The 19,990-nt window shown below is 38.5% G+C and overlaps 4 protein-coding genes across 11 annotated transcripts in view; 2 read left to right on the plus strand and 2 right to left on the minus strand.

The window, feature by feature from the left end:
- The window catches only part of LOC100644461 (proclotting enzyme), a 36,351-nt gene extending 25,681 nt beyond the window's left edge, over positions 1-10,670 (plus strand). Inside the window, exon 9 of the mRNA XM_012316760.3 lies at positions 10,578-10,670. Within this exon, the coding sequence (XP_012172150.2) occupies positions 10,578-10,670 (93 nt within the window). The remainder of the gene's footprint in view (positions 1-10,577) is intronic.
- The window catches only part of LOC100646484 (atrial natriuretic peptide receptor 1), a 37,249-nt gene extending 21,570 nt beyond the window's left edge, over positions 1-15,679 (minus strand). Inside the window, exons 1-6 of one of the 6 annotated variants that reach the window (XM_020866840.2) lie at positions 15,362-15,679; positions 10,629-11,045; positions 10,321-10,491; positions 10,068-10,242; positions 9,756-9,964; positions 127-522 (exon numbers count right to left, since the gene is read on the minus strand). In XM_020866840.2, coding sequence (XP_020722499.2) covers positions 127-522; positions 9,756-9,964; positions 10,068-10,242; positions 10,321-10,491; positions 10,629-10,851 — 1,174 coding nt within the window. In that variant the 5' untranslated portion in view covers positions 10,852-11,045; positions 15,362-15,679. Of the gene's footprint in view, positions 1-126; positions 523-6,325; positions 7,593-9,755; positions 9,965-10,067; positions 10,243-10,320; positions 10,492-10,628; positions 11,046-11,225; positions 11,794-15,361 lie in introns of those variants that run through there. The other 5 variants (XM_020866839.2, XM_048412660.1, XM_020866842.2 and 2 more) reach the window with 5 other exon arrangements.
- On the plus strand, positions 1,645-16,853 carry LOC100646844 (DNA-directed primase/polymerase protein). 2 transcript variants are annotated; one of them, XM_003400976.4, is made up of 4 exons: positions 1,645-1,689; positions 13,874-14,188; positions 14,274-15,064; positions 15,974-16,853. In XM_003400976.4, the coding sequence occupies exons 1-4, from the start codon at positions 1,660-1,662 to the stop codon at positions 16,182-16,184; spliced, it is 1,347 nt and encodes a 448-aa protein (XP_003401024.3). In that variant the 5' UTR covers positions 1,645-1,659; the 3' UTR covers positions 16,185-16,853. The 2 variants fall into 2 exon arrangements, with proteins under 2 accessions (XP_003401024.3, XP_020722505.1); XM_020866846.2 differs by lacking the exon at positions 1,645-1,689 and adding an exon at positions 13,260-13,494.
- Positions 16,196-19,905, minus strand: LOC100646724 (stAR-related lipid transfer protein 7, mitochondrial). Of its 2 annotated transcripts, XM_012316762.3 has the most exons (7): positions 19,197-19,905; positions 18,481-18,635; positions 18,128-18,396; positions 17,905-18,032; positions 17,508-17,647; positions 17,129-17,428; positions 16,196-17,032 (listed from the first exon to the last, which is right to left on the minus strand). In XM_012316762.3, the coding sequence occupies exons 1-7, from the start codon at positions 19,592-19,594 to the stop codon at positions 17,022-17,024; spliced, it is 1,401 nt and encodes a 466-aa protein (XP_012172152.2). In that variant the 5' UTR covers positions 19,595-19,905; the 3' UTR covers positions 16,196-17,021. The 2 variants fall into 2 exon arrangements, with proteins under 2 accessions (XP_012172152.2, XP_012172151.2); XM_012316761.3 differs by having other exon boundaries at positions 16,196-17,428; positions 19,197-19,904.
- Between the last annotated feature and the right edge of the window lie 85 nt (positions 19,906-19,990).

A 19,990-nucleotide genomic window follows, 5' to 3' on the forward strand; every position in this document is an offset into this window, starting at 1 on the left:
TACTGCGACAGAAAAGTCGAAATTTGGAAAAACGTTTCAAGAAAAACGACGGTCAGACGAATAAAGGAGATCGACGTTACTCGAAGCAATCTGAACGAGAGGCCTTAGGCATAGGTTTCAACTTACTCCTGACAGACTTTGCGAGGAAGGTGAGCAAGTTTCGATAATCTTCGACGGTACTCGACTCCTGGTTGAAGTTTTTGTGAACCGGTGTCTGATTGAGGGCCGTGAAAATGGCACCCAGAGTGAAGTGACACTCGGAATTGCCGCGGCTGCTCGCCATCTCGTGATTGTGATAAAGAAGTCCGACGATCTTCCATTCGAATCGCTTCAAGATATGTTTGAGCGCCTCGCCTACCAGTCGATGGGAACCCATCATTCTGGTCAACGTTGGATAGTGTTCGCCCTTGTGACGGAATGCCTCGGCCTGAGCACCCGCCGTTAAGACAGGAATACGCCATACGCCCGCGTATCGCGCTACTGGCGCGATCGCGTAGTCGCAAACAGGACCAAGGAAGGCATCTGTGTTCACAAACGTCCACGAGTTCAAAACCCACCCTATCTTTCTCGCGATCAGCTCTTCTTAATCGTCATTGAAATTACGTCTGATCGGTTCATCCACGTTTACGAGGTGTTAAAAAATAATCATGCGATCGTATCCTATCACGTGCCCTTCGTTACACTTTGTAGCGTTCCGCTTAACGCTGCTGCGTCTAACACCGTTAAGGACGTATTGGACGCGAGCCGTGTCGAATAGAAAGACGTCGCGGTTAGCTTCGTCAGAGATAAACATCGGGAATCAGTTTCTGCTGGCATCAGCTCAGGACCAGAGAAACCTCGATATTAGACGTGGCAGTGTTATAATCGCATAACGCTTAAATCAAATCAACCTTCGTTTCTCTTTCACTTGCACTTGACGAACGAGCGGAATTGAGCGCAAGAGCGAAAATACCGTGGTCGTTTGCTTGCCCATAGAGAGAAGTCGTGGGAGTACCAGAGTATTTCTAGTCTGAAATGAATTTCTATATAAATTTCGAAATAGAAAACCTCGCTTTCTCAATCGTCTTGATATCAATCTAGATTCGCGCGCCTCGTAATTATCGCCCACTTTTTCTTAAGACCCTATATATTAGACGAGATTTCGTATGGCGCAATCGAAGTTGAACGTCGCGTTGTTCAGAATTACGAACATCGTCACGTGTGTGAACCGCTTGATCCAGCGATATAATTTCATCAACAAGTTTCACTCTACTTCGTCATCCACCTTTTTGCTTCTACTTCTTCTCCCTTTCCTTCCTTCCTCTCTCCCTTTCTATTTATACTTATCTACATGTAGGTACGTACATTTATTTTTATATCCGTCTTTATCTTTCCTTGTATAGCCAAGTGAAACGGTAATCTCCTCCATCTTATGGCCTTGCAATAGCATTTGCAGTTTACGAAGGAATTTCTTATCAACGGTAATTCCGCGAGAGATTTCGTCTAGTTTGCGATCCGAGCTAAGATGCGAAAGCGTGTTATCGTAGAATGCATATAAAGGATCGAAGAGCATAATGGCAAGACGCAGAGATAGTTAGAGGACGGTTCGCTACCTACGTAAGTAAACGACAGAAGATTAATGCTACAAAGCGGTCGTGAATTTCATGGCCAGTCGAGGGAATGACGATCGGCAGACGGTTCGCATACAACGTAAGTTCGATCGCGATTCATCCTTTCACGATGTGCAAAAATCACACTGAAAACAAAATAATAAAATTCAAGACGAGCGACTTACGGAGGAATCATCGTTTTGTCGGTAAGATAAAAGCGTTGTAAATGTAATATCGGCGGTAGTCGAAATTATTATTTCATTACAATATTTTATTATAATATTATTCTTCTCCGGTAGAAGGTAATTCGATCAGAAAGTTTACGAAAGGAATATCTGCTATTATTTTGCTCTAATAGAATACCATAACACGATAAAGTAGATTTTTAAAATACTAAACTGCATTAACAAAATTGGTGTTCGTAATCGTCGAAGCTTGTGGAAGCTACTTCATTGTTTGAAAACCTCTTCATCTTCGGGTAGTTTAATTTTCTCGAGTGTTAAATCAAACGAAGAAGATTCCTCCTCTATTGACAAAAGGAGCATCGATATTGTTTCAAACAACGAGTGAGAATAATCTAATTACAAATTAATTGCAAACACTGTAATTTGATTGTAAAATACACGCATATAATGTATTTAATCTTTTAAACAAAATTGAAACGTATAACTTCCGACTCGATAAAAAGTTAGTAAATACCCTTCGAATTATAAATTTGCCTGATATAAATTTAATTTGCAAATTCCCTAAAGCAGTTCCTCCGATTTTTTATTTACAACTATTCTAGAAATCGTTAGATCGAAAAACAAGATAAGCATCTCGTATATCTATTCTCCTCTCTGCTATCCTTGCCAATTTATCCAAATCTCTTTCATGCTGCACCGTAAAGAAAGATAAACGCACGTATCGCCTGACTTTTATTCACATTTTTAATATCGACAACTCGGTTTATGGGAAAAGTTTTAAAAAGTCATCGCGCCCTGTAGTTTCTAATATCGTATCGCGAGATGTTCGTACGCGATAAAAGAGAAAAGATACGAGGTAATGCGTACGATGCTCGAACAACCCTAAGTATTAACAAGTATCCACCGTGACGAATAATGAGCGAATTTACGCGTCGACGCGGTACGACATAACACGGTCACCGCTACGTGGTAAAACCGTGTTTTTCTCTCTGAACTTCTCGTTCGATCGATACGACGCGGCCAACGAAACGCGTTTCACCTCCGATACGGAAATTCAAGCACAGTCCGCATATTCGAGAATGTGAACTCGAATACGTGCACCAAAACGTGTACACGTAGCGGAAAGAATGGTGGCTGCTGATGATTTCCGCGTGTTCGATCGAGACTGTTTTACTGCTGCTCGTCACGTAAACACAGCTTAATACGACCGCTGCGTGATACATACGATCGGCCGCACAGTGCGCTATACAATGGACAAAAATCAAAACGATCATTGTTCGGTTTTCATGTTCTTATTCGATGATATCGTCAGTCTGTAGGCGAATGATACGAATACAAAGAAACAGTGTAAATTCGGAAGCCTGTTCAAACATGAATAAACTAGACACGATAAAACGAATACTAAATAAAAGATACAAATGTGAGTAATAATTCATCGAAGAATCGATAGAGGATTGGCGAAGATCGTTTGTTTTTTCGTCGGATGGTGTTTGTTACACTCTCGATATTGGGAACTTAAGCTAAGATACGTACAATTCTAATTTCCGATTAAAAAATGTCTTTCTTTTCAATTTTTATAAAATAATTCAAATCATCCTGCGATTTTAATTTGATACTGGAAGATATTGTATTATATCGCTACATAATCTTGTCCTGCTACAAGCTGCTACACTGGATGTCCTTTATTTTTTTTTCTTTTCTTTTCTTTAGTGAAATCACGACTCGTTAGAAGCCTGGACATCTAACCACACTCATTGCAAGAAAATGTTCAAAGTTGCGGAAATACTCTGTTTCGTGTTTCTTCGCTGAAAAGAATGGAAAGATCGGTTGCCGGCATCGACGCTATTTACTTAAACGTTAATGTGTATGGTTAGACAAACGAGTAGCCATGTATCAAGTTTCAGGAAAACTGCACGTTCTATGCATTTTTGTATCTTTATCCGGAATTCTCATTCAAATGCCGTAATGCGAACGCGAAAACGTGGCCTGCGAATCTGACTTACGAACGTGATCAGCGAGTTTTGATTTTTGTCCCGAATTCTCGTTCAAATGCCGCACTGAAAATCGGGTAGATGAAAAGGAACCGTTAACACGTTTGCCTCCGTACCGATTTCGATTGATTTTCCGTATTACTTCGACACGTTTAGGTGTCGAGCCAATTTCACGACATAGACATCGTTTCTTTTTTTTAATTTTTTAAACCATTTATAATATTTAATTACACATAATATAATCTTGAAACAAAGGCAAGTAAAAATAGTTTGTTTCGATATTTTTGCCGCAATGAACGCGTTAGATCGAGCCTTTGCGGTCGTATATCTGTCTTCAAACTCCAAAGCACTTTTATCGTTCCAGTCGTATGTCTACTCTCAGCTGCTAAAGCAAAAAGCCATTCCGATTGTACATCATGCCGACAGGGGAAATTTCTCAAGCCAGAAATTCAGAAATTACGAAAAGAGATACGTTGAGCACGTACAAACTGTTGGTACTAACGATCACTCTTCGTACTAATTTCTCGGGCTATCTCGTCAAAGAAATGTTTCGAGCGACGTTTAATCGAAAAATAATTTTCATAATTTTCCGAATTCCCCGCTTAGAGAGCTTCCCTCGTGAGATAACGTGCTTTCGAAATAGAGTTCTAAACGGAAGGTATCTTGTCAGACACCGATGACCGACAGCGTATTAAACGAGCTACGTTAAAAGAAAATGACTCATCCTCTATAGTTATCGCGATTCGAGGCACAGAATGACAATGATTCGGTTAAATTTGCGGTAGCAGATGGAAAGGGAGAGAGGAGGAAGGCATCGCTGTACCAGTAGAGAAGTAATTAAACGGAATTGAGAAGGTATTTAACGACCACGATGCGCTCTCTTTTGAAACGACTATCCGACTGCTTAAAAATTCGAGTTACCGTATTACTTTCAGCGGCGTTTCGGGCTGTGTATTTCAGCGGGCACGCGATTATTTGCGTTAAAGTTTCTTATTCCTCCTGCGGAATTTCGATGCGTTTCCCTGTCAATTTATATTTTTAAAACATTCTGAAACGCCTGTATCTTCTCTCGATATTCATACCCGCGAACATTCATTTTATTTTGCAATAATTCTTGCGCGACTTTTGTAATATTACAATCAACTGGCAGCCAAAGTTTTTGTATTTATAACGAAACACATTTATCTTTTTGATTATACTAGATCTACCGGATCGACCGTGCAACTGCACCGAGCTATAACGTTAAATTGGTAAGAGATCGAGGAAAGATTCGTAAAGAAAAATTAAGCGGTTTCGAGTGGCGCATCACGCGGTGCAGGTTTTTATCGTCTATCTCTTCAAATGGAAGTATAAGTACAACAAAAGGTGTATTGGTTTAAAAGACACTCGTCCTTCCTTGTTTTTCATACGATAGATTTTCAAATATTAAAATCAAAATATCTTTTAGACTAGTCATTTTCCGATCCAAGTGCCGTGATATCCTCTCTCTCTCGTAGAGAGAAGATCTTTCTCATAAAATCTTCGAAACACTTCCACTTTCGGAAAAGACACAGGCACGCGTGATGCATCGCTAGAAATTAATTAACTTTTCCTACTGAAATCTTTTCCCACCTCCTACCATTTTCGCGTTATAGCTCGGCCAAGTTGCGTGGGACACCCTATGTAGACCACACATGGTACAATCTACTAACTGGAATAGTTAAATGTCAAGTGATGTTAATTGCACTATTCGCGATCCTAAAATCAAATTACACAAGAAGTTCCTTGATTTTCACAAACAACGAGGGTTTCGATCGAAATTGCGCGACAGCGGTGAAATTATGACGTATCCAATTTGTGCAGAGAATTTTACTTTAGCAAATTACACGGCTCGACGAAGGGAAGAAAAGCGAGATTTTCGGTTGAGTGGCCGAGAATGAACCTCGGTTGTTGTTGCATCGATGGTCGATGGCCGATGATTAAATGCACGAATGTAGCTGATAATTAGCTACGGTAATATGACGTCAACCGAGCACGATGTTCGGTCCCTTTCCGCTCTGCGGTTCGCCACGACCCTAAACGCGTACGACGAGACGTGCGACGATTAACGCCAAACGATGGTTCCAATGGAGGAGGCAGCGGACGCGCGAGTCGATTTCCGCCGGGACGACTCGAATCGAGTCATCGTAGAATAGCGGATGATCGTTGTCATCCGATAACGCGTTCCACGATAAAACGATCGGTGACTGTACGAGAAAACGTGGTGACGGCCGAGTGCGTAAACAATTCTAATTTTAGAATCCGCGATAAGCGAATCGATCGAGCGGAGCAAAGACCGGTATTTCTTTGAGAAATACAATTCAAACTTTAGTTTGGCTAGACAAATTTCGGGATGGAATAGAATTCATCGAATAGAAGAGAGGGGCAAGGAGAGGAAGATCGCATCCGTTGAACGGAGCAAGTTGCTTGGCAAATGCGGCACGAATTCGAATGGACCGAAAGAGTGATCGAGTTGGTGAAAATAGTACGGGGGAAAACTCGAGAAAGTTAGAAAAATGAAAGAAAGATAACGACGAACGACCTGCGGTCCGGTTGATGTAAAAGTCGAATGCGGCCAAGGGTCCCTGGATGCTGGAGCATTTCGAGTCCCGATGATCGACCGTGATGTTCCATCCTGGTAGAAGTCCTTTCGCAGAGCTAACTGCTTTCACCGCGAGTAGAACAGCCGGCAGTATCCTCGGCATGCTCTGCTCGTGTCGAGGATCAGCCGGCGCTATCACTGCCAGTCTCACCTCCTTTTCGAACCGTGGTCGCGTTTCGATACACTTCGCAGACTGAATGATTACCGTGTTATTTGCGCTCGCGCTAGCACATATCGTTGTCAAAAACAGCGTCAGCCTCACCGATGCAACGCTTCCGCGCCTTTGCATCTCGTTTCGATCGCTACTTTTTCAATTTCGTCATCCCTGCACGCGACGCGCAACACGCCCCAGTCCGTTTAATCTCGTTGTTCGCGAATTCGCGCGCCGTCTCTTCGCAGCGCCGATCGACCGTGCATTTTCACCCCCTTTCTTTTTTTGCTTCTCGCTCAGAGATATAAACGTGTCCACGTCCCACCGACGGTACGATTTTCAGGCGCCAATTTCGCGATCGCGTGTTCAGATCGTTGATCACCGAATCGATGGCGATCAACGTAACATCGTGAACAGAAATGCGTTTCCTTTCGCACAGAATACAACCCCTACTCTGTATGTCGTAGCAATTGCGCGCGCATTAGTGCCGAGCCGAATCTTCGAAATTCAACCGTGCCAACGCGAGTTCCATCGTTCGAATCATAGAAAAGTCTGTGGATTTAACCGGTAAACTGGTTCTACGAATTCTCATTTCTCTGGTAATTCGACAAGCGTATGCTGCGTCTTTATAACGTTAACCACTGCGTAACTTAACGACTACCAGCGTACGTATAATCCACGGTACCACCTCTTTCGTACGTTTCTCGATCTCCGTACAACGTTAATGACAAGTTGTAACGAAACTCATGGGGTTTAAAAAGTTCAAGTTTACGGAGAATTGGACGAATCGCGAAAAGTTGACTAAGAGCGAGAACTTGAGAAAAAAGAACTGTTCTCCCTCTTTTTCTTTCTTCCTTTCTTTTTAAAACAGTTTCGAGAGAGAGAGAGAGAGAGAGAGAGAGAAAGGGAGAGAGATCCTCTTAAAACGCCTCGAGAGAATCGCAATGAAAACCGCGTGTTGTTTCGAAAAAAGGAAAGCTTCGCGGGCGGAACGAGCGAGCTTGGACCGCGCGAATGAAACTGACAAGCCAATCTCCAAAGCTCTCCCGCTTTACTCGGAATCGCGACCACCACCGATGCCGGACGATCGTTCTCTTCCTTTTCCTCTTCCTCTGTTCGCTCCTTCCGTCCTTTTCCCCTCCAACACTAGGATAGAAGTTCGTACGTGCACCTTGCTGCGCCGATCGCGAAGATAGGTAGGAGAACGGTAGGAACGCATGCGTTTGAACTTTGCACATCCTCCACGTTCTGTCAATCGCCCTCTCCTGCCCTTTGCTTCCGCGTGCTCTCGCTCCCCTCGCTCGCAGTATCGGGCATTAATAATCGAAATTGGTATTACTATTGTATGATACAGTCGTTACAAAGGCTTTTTTCTTTTTCTCGATCTGAAACTTGGTACAGCGACGATAGAAGATTCGTACGTATATACCGTGCATGCTGTATGAGGTATTTTGAAACATCAGCACTGTAATGAGACGCGACTGTTGTTATATCGGTGTTATCGTGTAATGTCGTTATATTGGCAAAATTTAAAACCAATTTGCAAAGTTATATATGGTGATTGTAAAATATTCATTGCAACCATACGCTTGGCAGAGATCATGAAAATATTTAGACATGCAGGTGGACCATATTTAGCGAGACCATCTTTAGTGCTAATTACATATATGTTAAAGACAATTATTCATGCTGTGCATTAAGTTTTTACCAATTGTATGTTTGCTGTGTCTTGCGACTTCTACGTTTTTAAATGCATCTTCGGATTGCTCTCGTTACAGCGCTAACGAAATTGCAAAATGTTTCGTACAACACACAGAATATATGCATAAAAGATTTCTTTTCATATCATACTCCGTCACTGTATATCACGTAGCGGATTCGTTACAAAGCCTTTCTTTTCTCAAAATTTCCATTTGCAAGTCCATCGATGAAATCGGTCTGTTTTCAAGCGATCGATCCCCGAAGAATCGCTTGCGAACGACTTATCTTAGAATAGCGCAGATAGATCGTACGTGAAACGATCTACTTAAGGTTAGCGACAAATTTAAATCAACAAATATTAAGAAAATGGAAACAAGAGAACGAAAGTAAGAAGACGACTCGTCTTATCGACGGACGAAGAACAACGCGTAAATTATCGACAAAAGGTACGCTTGTTATCGACGGACATAACAGGATTCGCTGACTCATACCGCGTCGTTCAAACGCGAAACGGTAAATTCGCGTATCTCTGCGGATTTAATTGGTGAACCGGTAAATGGTGAAAAAAAAAGGACAGTATCGATCAGAGTAAAAGCAATCGATCGAGGGAACCTTGTAACACTTTTGATGGATATCGATCGCGTGCACTTTTTGCATTATTTGTTAAGAAAACATTTAAATATAGACTTTGCGACGCGTCTATCGCATATCGCACCGTAACAGAACAATAATAGAAACGCTTCAGCTTCGTGATAACGAGTCGTGATAACGCGCAGGAAACAATGCGATAACAGTGACTTCGGTTAATTGATACGGGCAATTAGATCAGCGATCGCACTCCTGCCTTCCTCGATCCTCGACCAAACATGGAGAAATTCTAATAACTGCGAACAATCGCGAAAACAATGCACGACGAAACAAGTCGACCTTCTGAGAAGACGTTCTCGAAGACGAGAAAAACGTTTCTCGTCGAAATGAGAGTTAAGGTACGCGATTGAAGCGTATTTTTCCGTATCGTATAGATATGATCCCGTACATATTCATCTTGGCATAGGTTCAACAGTTTTCGGTAAAATTACTTCGTTGCCATGCAGAGACTGTTGACGTTCCCTTTTAACAACATCGATGTAACACCCCCGATGAGCGATCACGATAACGAAAAATATGCTCAAAGTCGAAGCGCCGAGATAAAAAATACGCGTCAAATTAGGTTTTTATCTAGGCTACCGCGTATACGCGGAAACGCGCGATACGCGTCTCTTTTCGTTGCATCTGTTTCTCGTAGGATTTCATCTAAAATCGATTTATTGTTTACTCGCAGCGGGAAGAGCCAGGCAGAAATGGTTTTCGCATTGGTAGTTCAGCGATCATTCGCGTAAACGTTTATAACGTCGACCAGCGGATTCGCCAGGCGCGTCAAAACGTGTACATTTGCACTTATAGTTAGAAGCGACGGTTAGTTTTGGCGGGACTCGTCAACGATGGAAAGCGAATATCGAAAATGTCTGGAAAACTTACCACTGTACGACTTCCCCACGTGGGATTGCAACGCCTCTGCGTAATATTCGGGAACGGTAGTTTCGACATCGAACGTACCGAACGTAAAGTTTGGCTGTTTCTTGATAAACTCTACCATGGACTTCATCATTAACTGACACGTGTGTTTGCCAGTAACCTGACTCTGTCCGCTGGTCGCGTACACCAGATGCACCTTGTGCCATTTGTATCTACGATAACGTTACAAGTTAGTCGAATCGAAATTAAACCTAGATCGCTTTTAAACATATTCCGTCGTTGATTAAATCGTTCGCTAATTCTTCTCTCATTTACCGATTCATTAAAGCTACGAAAAAGTTGGCCAGATCCCTGAAGGCCACGTTTCCGATTCTAGTTGTCATAAAGTACTCGTCCTTGCACTCGGTCTTCTTTTCCGTAAAATCGTAGGTGAATCCACCGGTGGTAATTAAAGGCGAGCCGAAGAATTTCACCACTCTGCCAACAGACGCTGAAATTAAACATCAACCTTGAACGTACGAAACCCCGTGGGCTTATGAAACTGCTGATAGATCGCTGCGTTACTTACCCACGCAATAATCGCAGGCAGGCCCGAGAAACAGATGAACGCAATTCAAGAAGCTATCGATCGCGCCACTTTGAGCGTACATCGCGTCGCAGTGATCATCCTGCGGAAGAAACTTTAATTTCAACCAGTAGGGTAGAAGTCCTCGCGATCTGGCTTCGTAGACAGCCAAATCTGTGAACGCAACCGACAACCAACAAACTCTCTAGATTGTTCCGATACGTTTAAAATAATTACAATAACACTTTCTTATGCCGTAGCTACCGCCGCATAAGAAACAACGCCGATTTTGTACAACGAAGAAAACTTACCGAGAACCGGAAGGACTTTCGGCAACGCGATATCGAACCTAGGATCCGCCGGCAGAAGAACCGCTACTCTCAATTCGCAGGAACTCACACCGTCTTGATTCTTCTTGCAAAGAGCTTCACAGTCGCGGGCAAGTTGTACTTCGCGACAGTTCACTTTTCCATTCACTGGACACCAGCCGATTAGCCAGGCGATCGTCAATGCAACGATCCAATTGGTATCCATCTATGTGCGACGTCCTACGTTTTTCCCTTCAAACGAGATCGGTGAACCGCTCTGAACGTTTCGACGACGATGAGCCCTTGTTCGCTACTACGGTTTCGCGAATATCACGACCAACGATTCCTCTCCTGCTCGAATCCATCCTTTTCCTTGTAAGTCTTCGTTTCGCACTCTAATTTCTTCTTCCGGTCGTTGCGCTGTCAATCGAAATGAATCAACGCTGGATGATTCGATATTTTTATATTTCGATTCAAACCTAAGCCTAACCTAACCCTAATAGAAAGGAAACTGCGACGCGATCTATCCTACCAGTTCTCTCCAACTATTCTCGGATGCTTCCTGCTGGAATGTCTCGGCGCTAACCCCTCCGTACCTACCATAAGATTCCCACGAACGATACGTTTCGATCCAAGTTTCCAGTCGGAATCCGAGTTTCATTGATCGAAGTAGTGGCGATCGCTGAAAATGGATTTAGCGCGGCTCACGCCGCTAACACGTCCCCTGTTTCAACCCCCTTGTGGCACGACGCGAGATCCGCCCGAGGATACGAAAGAAGAAACAAGCTCCCGAGAACGAAAGGAGTACTACTGACACTCTGGATGATCTTGAACCGCATTAGCCAGTCACAAACACCCAAGTACACCTCTCGTACGCTCGTGTCGTGTTATCGCTGATTTTCTATCGCGTCGATTGATAATAGCTATCGAAAGCTTCGCTCACCTCCTCTCGCATTTTCTTCGACAGTTTCGATTAACAATAATCTAACGCCGCTCGTTTTTCGTGTATACAGCTCCACCATGACGTATGCTTCTTTTCTTTTCGTCGCTGATATCTTTTAACAAGAACCGCGGGATCTCATCTCTCAAATGTGAATATCCGAATTCTACTCTCTCGATCTCTTTGCGAGCTGGCTTTACCGTTCCCTATCATGGTATGGACAACAATTCACTTGTCTTGATAACACCTACGAGGGTCGCATGATAACTAATGCACACTCTCTCGTCTGTATCTCGAGAATGAGAAAAGAGTTACAACTCTGCGTGACCACTTATTTTATAGCTACATCCCTCCTTTATAAACATGCCAAGTGTCGATAAGTTTGCTCGACGCAGTCACCAACAGTATTGTTTCGAGTGAGATTGAAAATGGATACGACGTCAACGAGATTCAAGAAACGTGCAGTGATCGAGTTTTTAAAGATGGAGAACGTTAAGCTTACGGAAATTCATCACCCTTTACCGGCTGTGTGTGGTACGATATTAAGAAACATTTGCCACGAAGCTATGAAACATTCGCGAACACGTATATGACGGTTTCGGAATTCGATCGAGACGATATCGTTGCAGCACGATGCTCGGCCATACACTGCACACACAACACCTGATACTTTTGCGAGTTCGAAATTTAAAGTCGTTCTGCAACTGTCTTATAGTCCACATCTGGCACCTTCGGATTCCCATCTCTTTCCAGAATCGAAGAGGATCTTGAAAGGTATTCGTTTCAGGATAAACGATAAAGTCAAGGCAACGGTGAAATACTTTATCAAAAATAGGCTGGCAGAATCCTTTGCTGTCAGGACGAAAAGACTTGTCACGCGTTAAGAAAAATGCATCGAAGTTGACGGCGATTATATCGAAACATAATACGATATTTTGTAACTAATGAATTGTACTATCATGTCATTCTCTTTTTCATTTCTACTTCCTTTCTCGAGATACAAGCGAGAATACGTTTACTTGTCAGTCTTGTATTTAGTTAATTAACCGCAACTTTGACGTTTCAATGTAAATAAAACACCAACTCAAACTCTTGCTTTTTCAAATAATTTTAACTTAACTTTTCCGAAAAACTGCAAAATGAAAGTAAAATGAACTTCTATTTACCTTGCAAAGATTCTTCAATTTTTAAACTGTTATCATTTGTACATAACCTTCTTTTTCTATAATAATGATCATACGAATGATGATGAAATTTAAAAAAAAGGAGATAGTACCTTAGTAAGTACGCTGAATGCGAATGCGAATTATTTTGAAACAATTCAGTCACTGATAAGTATCGCTATTCTGTAACTGAAACAATCGGCACGTCGTACGTCACTTTGTATTTCAAATATTTACAACATGATTTCTATGAATATAACTAACGCCGCGATTTTTTCCTATAGATGTACCAAAGGGGACCATAATTGTAGAAAGTTGCACGTATCAAAATATTTATTTATGCATTTTATTGCTATTTGTTATTTGAAGCGTTTGTAGAACATTTCCGTTATTAATGTTTCTTAATTTATTTGTCTATCTTAATAATAGACGAAAAGCCACGAGAAACAACAAACAACAGACAGTTTCGTCTCACACAGATGGGTTAATTTATGGATATATTTTGGCGCCAAACAGTGCTTTGTCGCTTGCGCATAAAGATGGCGTACAAAATCACTAACGGTTATTTATCTGCTTCTCGCAGTGGTCGCAAAATCACGATCATGGCCGTGATTTAACTTTATTCACAATCGATTTTTTGATCTTGAGTGAAATTGTTCAATGCGATAGTATTTCTTGATCTTGATTAAATTATTTCTTATAAAATATTCCAATATAGCTTGCGTATAATGTTAATTCAAAATTACGTTACGTTTTCTTCATATATGTAAATTTGCTTTATTTCATATTAAAAATAATTCAATTTACTTTCCTTTATCTTATATCTTAAAGAGTAAAATATTAATCCTTCCTCTCGATTTCAAAATCATAATATTCATTTAGTGTTGTTAATGTAAAATATACAGGTTATGTGATGCGTGCAAAAAACATTTCTCCATCGATTAGAAGCGATCACAAAAAACCACAAATTACTGTGGAAAATCATTGTGATTGGGAACGATTGCGATCGAATCACTGTCATTCATAAATTCACAAGTAGCAGTTCCCGCCATCTCTACTGATTAATGCTTACGCGCCTATGATTAAATGTTGCGTACTCTTAAAATTTTGGCTCAAAATTAAACATGAGCGCAATCGATTTTCAGAAATTTTACGACAGCGAAACGGTCGAGAAGGTGGAAAAACAAGAAACAAATTGTGAGACAAAGGTATTTAAAACGTGGGTGAAGAGGCATCGAAAAATGCCATCAAGCATTTTAGGGCCGCCCGACTTTTGGATGAAATTTGATAAACAAGTGGATGCGCTAAACACAGCTTCGAAAGAGAGTAACGATTACAATATGCTTTGCACGTTTGTTTATCAGGAATGTAATGGTTATCGCAAATTCATAGTAGCTCATCCTGAAATATATTGGTGGCATTATGAGCATCTGCCGGCAGAAAGAAGATGCTCTTACGAGGTATGTTATCGATAACCTTTCGTTGCATCTGGAGGTATTTAAGATACATATAGAAACGATGCAATAAATTTACATTTAAATTCAGATAATTCCAGAAAATCAGCCTTGTCGATTATATTTGGATTTAGAGTATTCGATCGAACTAAACTCGGAACATGATGGACCGTCTATGACAAATATATTAATTGATATTTTTTGCATGTACTTGCTTAAGTACTGGCGTATAATATGCAATAAATACAACGTAATCAATCTAGATTCAAGTACTAACGAAAAATTTAGCAGACATGTTATATTTAATATTAGAGAAGTAGCCTTTAGAAATAATTATCATGTTGGTAGATTGGTAAAATCTATATGCATGGATATTTTGGATTATGTTTCATCTAAGAGAAAGCAACACGATATTTTAACCTGCTTTGATAGAATGCAGCTTGAAGGATTAATTGTTGAAACAAAGAAAGGAAAAAGACTGTTTGTTGACACTGCAGTTTATACTAAGAATAGGCATTTTAGAATATATAAATCCACCAAGTGGGGGAAACAATCAAATCTGGTGATCTCAAATGATTGTAAATATATTCCATCTAATGCATATAATGATAACGAATTAAGCATATTTATAGATTCTTTGATATCGTATTTTGATACGAAGAAAGGCTTGATATTATTGGAATGGTCTGAAAACTGTGTACCAAATACGAATTGTTTTAAGGATAGAGTACAGCAATGCAGTTATCAGGAAAGTGGTAGTGCCTGTTCAAATTTTCCAATGTTAGATAAATATGTTAACAACTTAATATCCCCTGGAAAAATACGTGTATGTAAATATTATGAATCTGCAAAAATATTGGTCTATGAAACTGTGGGATACAGGTATTTACAATTCTTTATATCAGATTATTCTAAAATCGTGGTAAAAAAAGTAAAAAAGTAAGTTAAAAATGTACAATTAAATTTTTTCATATGCGGCTCCATTTTTGGGCAAAAAGAATTAGAAATTTGTTAAATACCTATTCTTAGAAACATATTATTTTATTCACTAATTCTGATTAGCTGTGCTTATTCATTCTATTCATTTCTATTTATAAATACAATATATGCGAATATAAAATTAGTATAATTTCAATTCATGCTATAAGTTTCAGTACTTAGATTATTCTAGTAACTTACAAAGTGCTGGAAATATCATCCATGATGTTGCAGCCAGATTGTTGCTCAGTGAATTAAATAAGCATAGTATTACCGTTTTATTCTTTATTTTTATATATATCGTCATAAAAATAGCTCATTTTAAAAATAACCGAAATCGTCATTAACTAATAAATATGTATCACACAAGCATTGGAAGTAATGAAGAATTTAAACACATCAATTATTATCAATTCATGTAATTGTAATTCACTATACAAGTAGTTTACAGATTCAATTCTATATATATCAAGGACAATATTTTCAGTGTTTTGTAAATAATTAATATAAATAAATTATTTGTGATAGTATGTATTTAGAATGATACCAAGTCTTGATTGACGTCGTTTATAACGATAAATAGTAATAGTGATGACTCATCAGATTGAGCAGAAATAAAGTGGGTTGTTGCTATATAAATGCATGCTTACTTAACGAATTTTTAAAAAATTTTTATTTTCCTATAAAGAAAGTCTCATGTGAACACATTTTATTCTATGTTTTTATCTACTTTTTTACATGAAAAATCCTCCCCCTTTGGTTATGCAATGATAATCGTAAAAAGCAATTATTACCTTTTTTGTTTGCTAATAGGTACTGTGAAAATATTGGCAGATGTCATAAAAGTAACAATGTTTTATGGATCGTTAATTTAAAAAATAAAACGATATATCAGAAATGTCATGATCCAGACTGTTTTGGTTTTAAGTCTCAACCAAAACAATTACCAGAGGAAGTTTATTTTCAAATCGACGAGGAAGGTGATACATTTTTGAGTAGTGCTATAACAGAGGACATAGTGTAGAAGACTAGTCCTTTTAATATCAAAAAGTTTTATTGAGGTAGAAATATCTGAAAGACATCATTGTTAGATGGAGGTAATACACAGATGGGAACAAAGTTGTTGAACAATTTTAAATACACAATACAAAGCTTTGTTTCCACGATATTTTCTCCCAAGATTGGTACGAAATATTAAAATATAAAACATTTACATGCTTTTTTTTGCATGATATTCCAAACGTCTTATATAATGTACTAGATTATTGTGTATTATATTAAGATGTATACTACATGAAGATGTGTGTTACATTGCACAAATTATTTACAATTTATATAAGTAATGAATGTGAATCGATCCCATTATATAGACACACACATATATATATAATTGTACATAACAAATTCAGATATATGTACTTGTAGAAAATTAATTCTCCATATTTTATGCAACTATTTATATTTTCACTACCCTCAGTGTACATAAATACAACATAGCATTTTTGCTGTGTAAAATTATGTAGACAAAAAGATCATGTACAAATTGTAATTTACCTTACATTTTTTTACGATTGAATACATTCTTCTTCCCATATTTTTCTTTTGTACTATACAATGAATAGCGTAAATGAAACTAATTACGAATATGATCAGTCTCGTGTTTGTTGCAATAAAGAATACCATAAAAACAAAATGCTACTTATCAATTTCCAAAATTCTTCTAATTTGATAAAAGCACATTTCGTGCTCGGTATCATCTTCGATGCAACCCCGGTGATCCAATGTATCCACTCATTCGTACCTGTATCTTTGTATCGCGATCGCGGTCGTTACATTACCATTCTGCCCGCACAACGTCATGTTAAAGACTTTCTATTGGCCAAAACCAATTTCATTATTTCAAATATATTGCAATTATTGGTCAGATAAATAACTTTGTAAGAAAAAAATAACGTAATAAACTCCTGCCTTCGTCGGTTGTATCTGCTGTATTATCTATATCTTCGTCGCTTTCGTCACATTCTTGCGTTTCTGGGAAGGTCAGAGTCTCGACTTCTTCAATAAGACATTCCATGGTATCTCTTTCGCTCACTATTTCAGTCTCTTTATCGTTTTGTGTGTTATCTTCCTCCGCGTTTCGCTTAGAAACATTCTCGTCGCTTGAAGAAATATGAGTAGCATTAGAAATATTTGTACTCTCTTTTGCAGATTTATAACTTTGATAATTTTTCGACGCTTGCCTCATACGAATTAAAAAGTCTGGCAATCCTAGGGATTTATAAATACAAAGATAAGTTGTAATATAAGAACGTGGAATTTGTCTTCGTTTTTCTATTTTCTCCAATACCTGACATTGCAACCCATGCAGTAATAGCAGATGGAATATTCACACCAGGATCATCAAAGTAGGTCAATCCAAATTCGATGCCTGGTTGGTGGAGTTCTGTATAAGGCCTTATCACCATGTATGACCAATACGTTGTGACCCTGTTACGTATACACAGTTCAAATTATTTAATAATAGCAAAGAATCCATTAAGACTTTTCTCCTACTTTTACATTTACTTTTATAATATTGGCAATCCAAGTATGTACTTTTATCGAGCTAGGTGATTCCATAATGAAATATAAAACTAAAAAATACCGATCAGGTAACTTAACGATATCGTATATATATATTATTCTATATATGTAGCATCTACGTTGTAAAAAATGAGCAAAAATGACCAAGATATTTATGATACCTGTATATTCCTGGTTTGGTAGGTGCATTAGGATGTTCTGTTACTTTACTTATAATTACGATTAACTGTTTTTCTTTGTCCATAATCCATCGTCGTTGATATACATAGTCTCTGTTTGTAAACAATCTCTAAAATCAAATATAACAGAGTGTTAAAATTTAAACGATAAGATTGGGTGATCAGTATTATAAATAGTTTTCACATTACGTGAGTTATTACATACCGGCCATATCGTTTCCCAATATATAACATCAGTACCATTGTCAACAGACTTTTCCGATTTTGGGTCTGTATCTATAATTTTTAATTCTTGGGCAGTTAAATCCCACTTCTTCCTGTAATCCAGATCTATCTGGGTTTGCAGAAAGTCTTCAGCAGTAACATCCGAAAACGTACCATATACTTTATATGCAAATAATCCTCCAGAGTTTGGTTCTTCCCTCCTCCAAATGAGCATATCTTGCCGTTCTATGTATGGTCTCCATCCCTCCGCTGGAACCAAAAAAGAAGTATATCAGTTACAGATATGTTCACCAATAAACAAACTGATGTTCAAAAGAACCAAACATTACGTACGATCTTGATTAGAAGTAGCACTAAATTTATTGCCATAGCATGTGCAATATTTTATGCCAGGTTGCTGAACATCTATCATAATTCTTAGGTGACATTTTGGACAAATAACTGTAACGTCCCTTAATTTGTGAATTTCTTCGATATCCCGTCTACAGCTAATAAGCATAAAAGATAAAATAACCACTGTTAATGGAACATTTTGATGGATTTGTAATTTTTGATCTGTTAATTAAGTTTTCTCCTAAAAGTTCTGATGTTCAAAGTTAGTAAATTAGTAAAAAAAAACTTAATAAAATCAACTGTGATTATTTATCTTTATCACAAATCAAGTAATTCATAAGGTATATGGGATTTACAAATATAGTTATTATATTTAAGAGAATAACAATTCTAGTAACAAATTAACTTGTTTTTCTTAATTAACAACTTAAAAAGAGATATAAAAGAGGAAAAAGAAACTGGAAGGCAGCTGCAATAAACAATTAGTTCCGCTCAAATATTTGATAGACTAACAACAAAAATTAACTAAAGATTAATTAAAATCAGATCACTTTTTTAACTGTAAATTTATAATCAACTAATATTTTCAGCAATAAATTTCTGCATTTTTAAATTTGAAACCTATACCTGTTTTTACTCTCAATAAATATAATATACATATTGGAGCCTTCTAATTGTTGCGAAGCTATTAATTTGCAAAGGACCATCTACTATACCTGTTGAGTTCTTCTTCGTTTATCCTTTCACGGTCCCAATTGTATACTGTTACACCAATGCTGCTCGTTAGAAAATGTCTAGCATTCCTCATTGTACGACGTTTCCAATTTTTCATAAATTCCTTAAGTGCTACTTCATCCCATATTCGTGTATATAAATGAAATATCTGCAAGCTCCTTCGAATACGTTGTGCAGCAATGAATTCAAACTGCCTGGCACAAGCTTTGGCTACCTGACCGCTTTGTTGTTTCAACCACAATGCTACTCTATTGCGATATTCACAAAATCTTCCACAGTTCTCGTACTGACCAAAAGAAGATGCTAACCTGGTTCCATTTCGAATGCAATTCGAACTCAGTTGTTTTGATAACAAACCAGAATATTGCACCACATACATTGTTAGTCTTCCTGCTGCTTAATGCCTCTTAAAGAAATTTTTTCGAACAATGAAATATAAAGGTGACCGCTATCAACCAATTTCGTACTTAATCTCTATAAACTTAAATTATCTTGGAGTAACAATTTATAGGTTATGTTCTATGTTGTGAAAATGAGTTATTAATTAAAAGTCATCGCTCTTTATATTGATTTCAATAAATCTCACGGTAACGTGTTCATTGCATTTTTTATTTAAGAAACTATAAATTATTTATGAAACTTATAAAACATGTTGACGTTGTGGTAAGTATTCAACTACGTGAAATCATGTATCTAATGCTGTAGATTCATGGATACGTCGATACCTCGGCTGTGCGTGTATCGATATATCAGATCTCGTTGAACGCAACGCAAG

Source organism: Bombus terrestris, chromosome 15, assembly GCF_910591885.1.
Source record: "Bombus terrestris chromosome 15, iyBomTerr1.2, whole genome shotgun sequence".
Lineage (NCBI taxonomy): Eukaryota > Metazoa > Arthropoda > Insecta > Hymenoptera > Apidae > Bombus > Bombus terrestris.

Coding starts and splice junctions, on each gene's coding strand:
- LOC100646844 (XM_003400976.4), top strand. CDS start 1,660: ATGACGATCGGCAGACGGTTCGCATACAAC. Junction 1,690..13,873: donor GCAGACGGTTCGCATACAAC/GTAAGTTCGATC, acceptor ATCGATTTTCAG/AAATTTTACGACAGCGAAAC. Junction 14,189..14,273: donor AAAGAAGATGCTCTTACGAG/GTATGTTATCGA, acceptor ATTTAAATTCAG/ATAATTCCAGAAAATCAGCC.
- LOC100646724 (XM_012316761.3), bottom strand. CDS start 19,594: ATGTATGTGGTGCAATATTCTGGTTTGTTATCAAAACAACTGAGTTCG. Junction 18,033..18,127: donor ATTGGGAAACGATATGGCCG/GTATGTAATAAC, acceptor ATTTGATTTTAG/AGATTGTTTACAAACAGAGA. Junction 17,648..17,904: donor ACCAAACCAGGAATATACAG/GTATCATAAATA, acceptor TATACGTAACAG/GGTCACAACGTATTGGTCAT.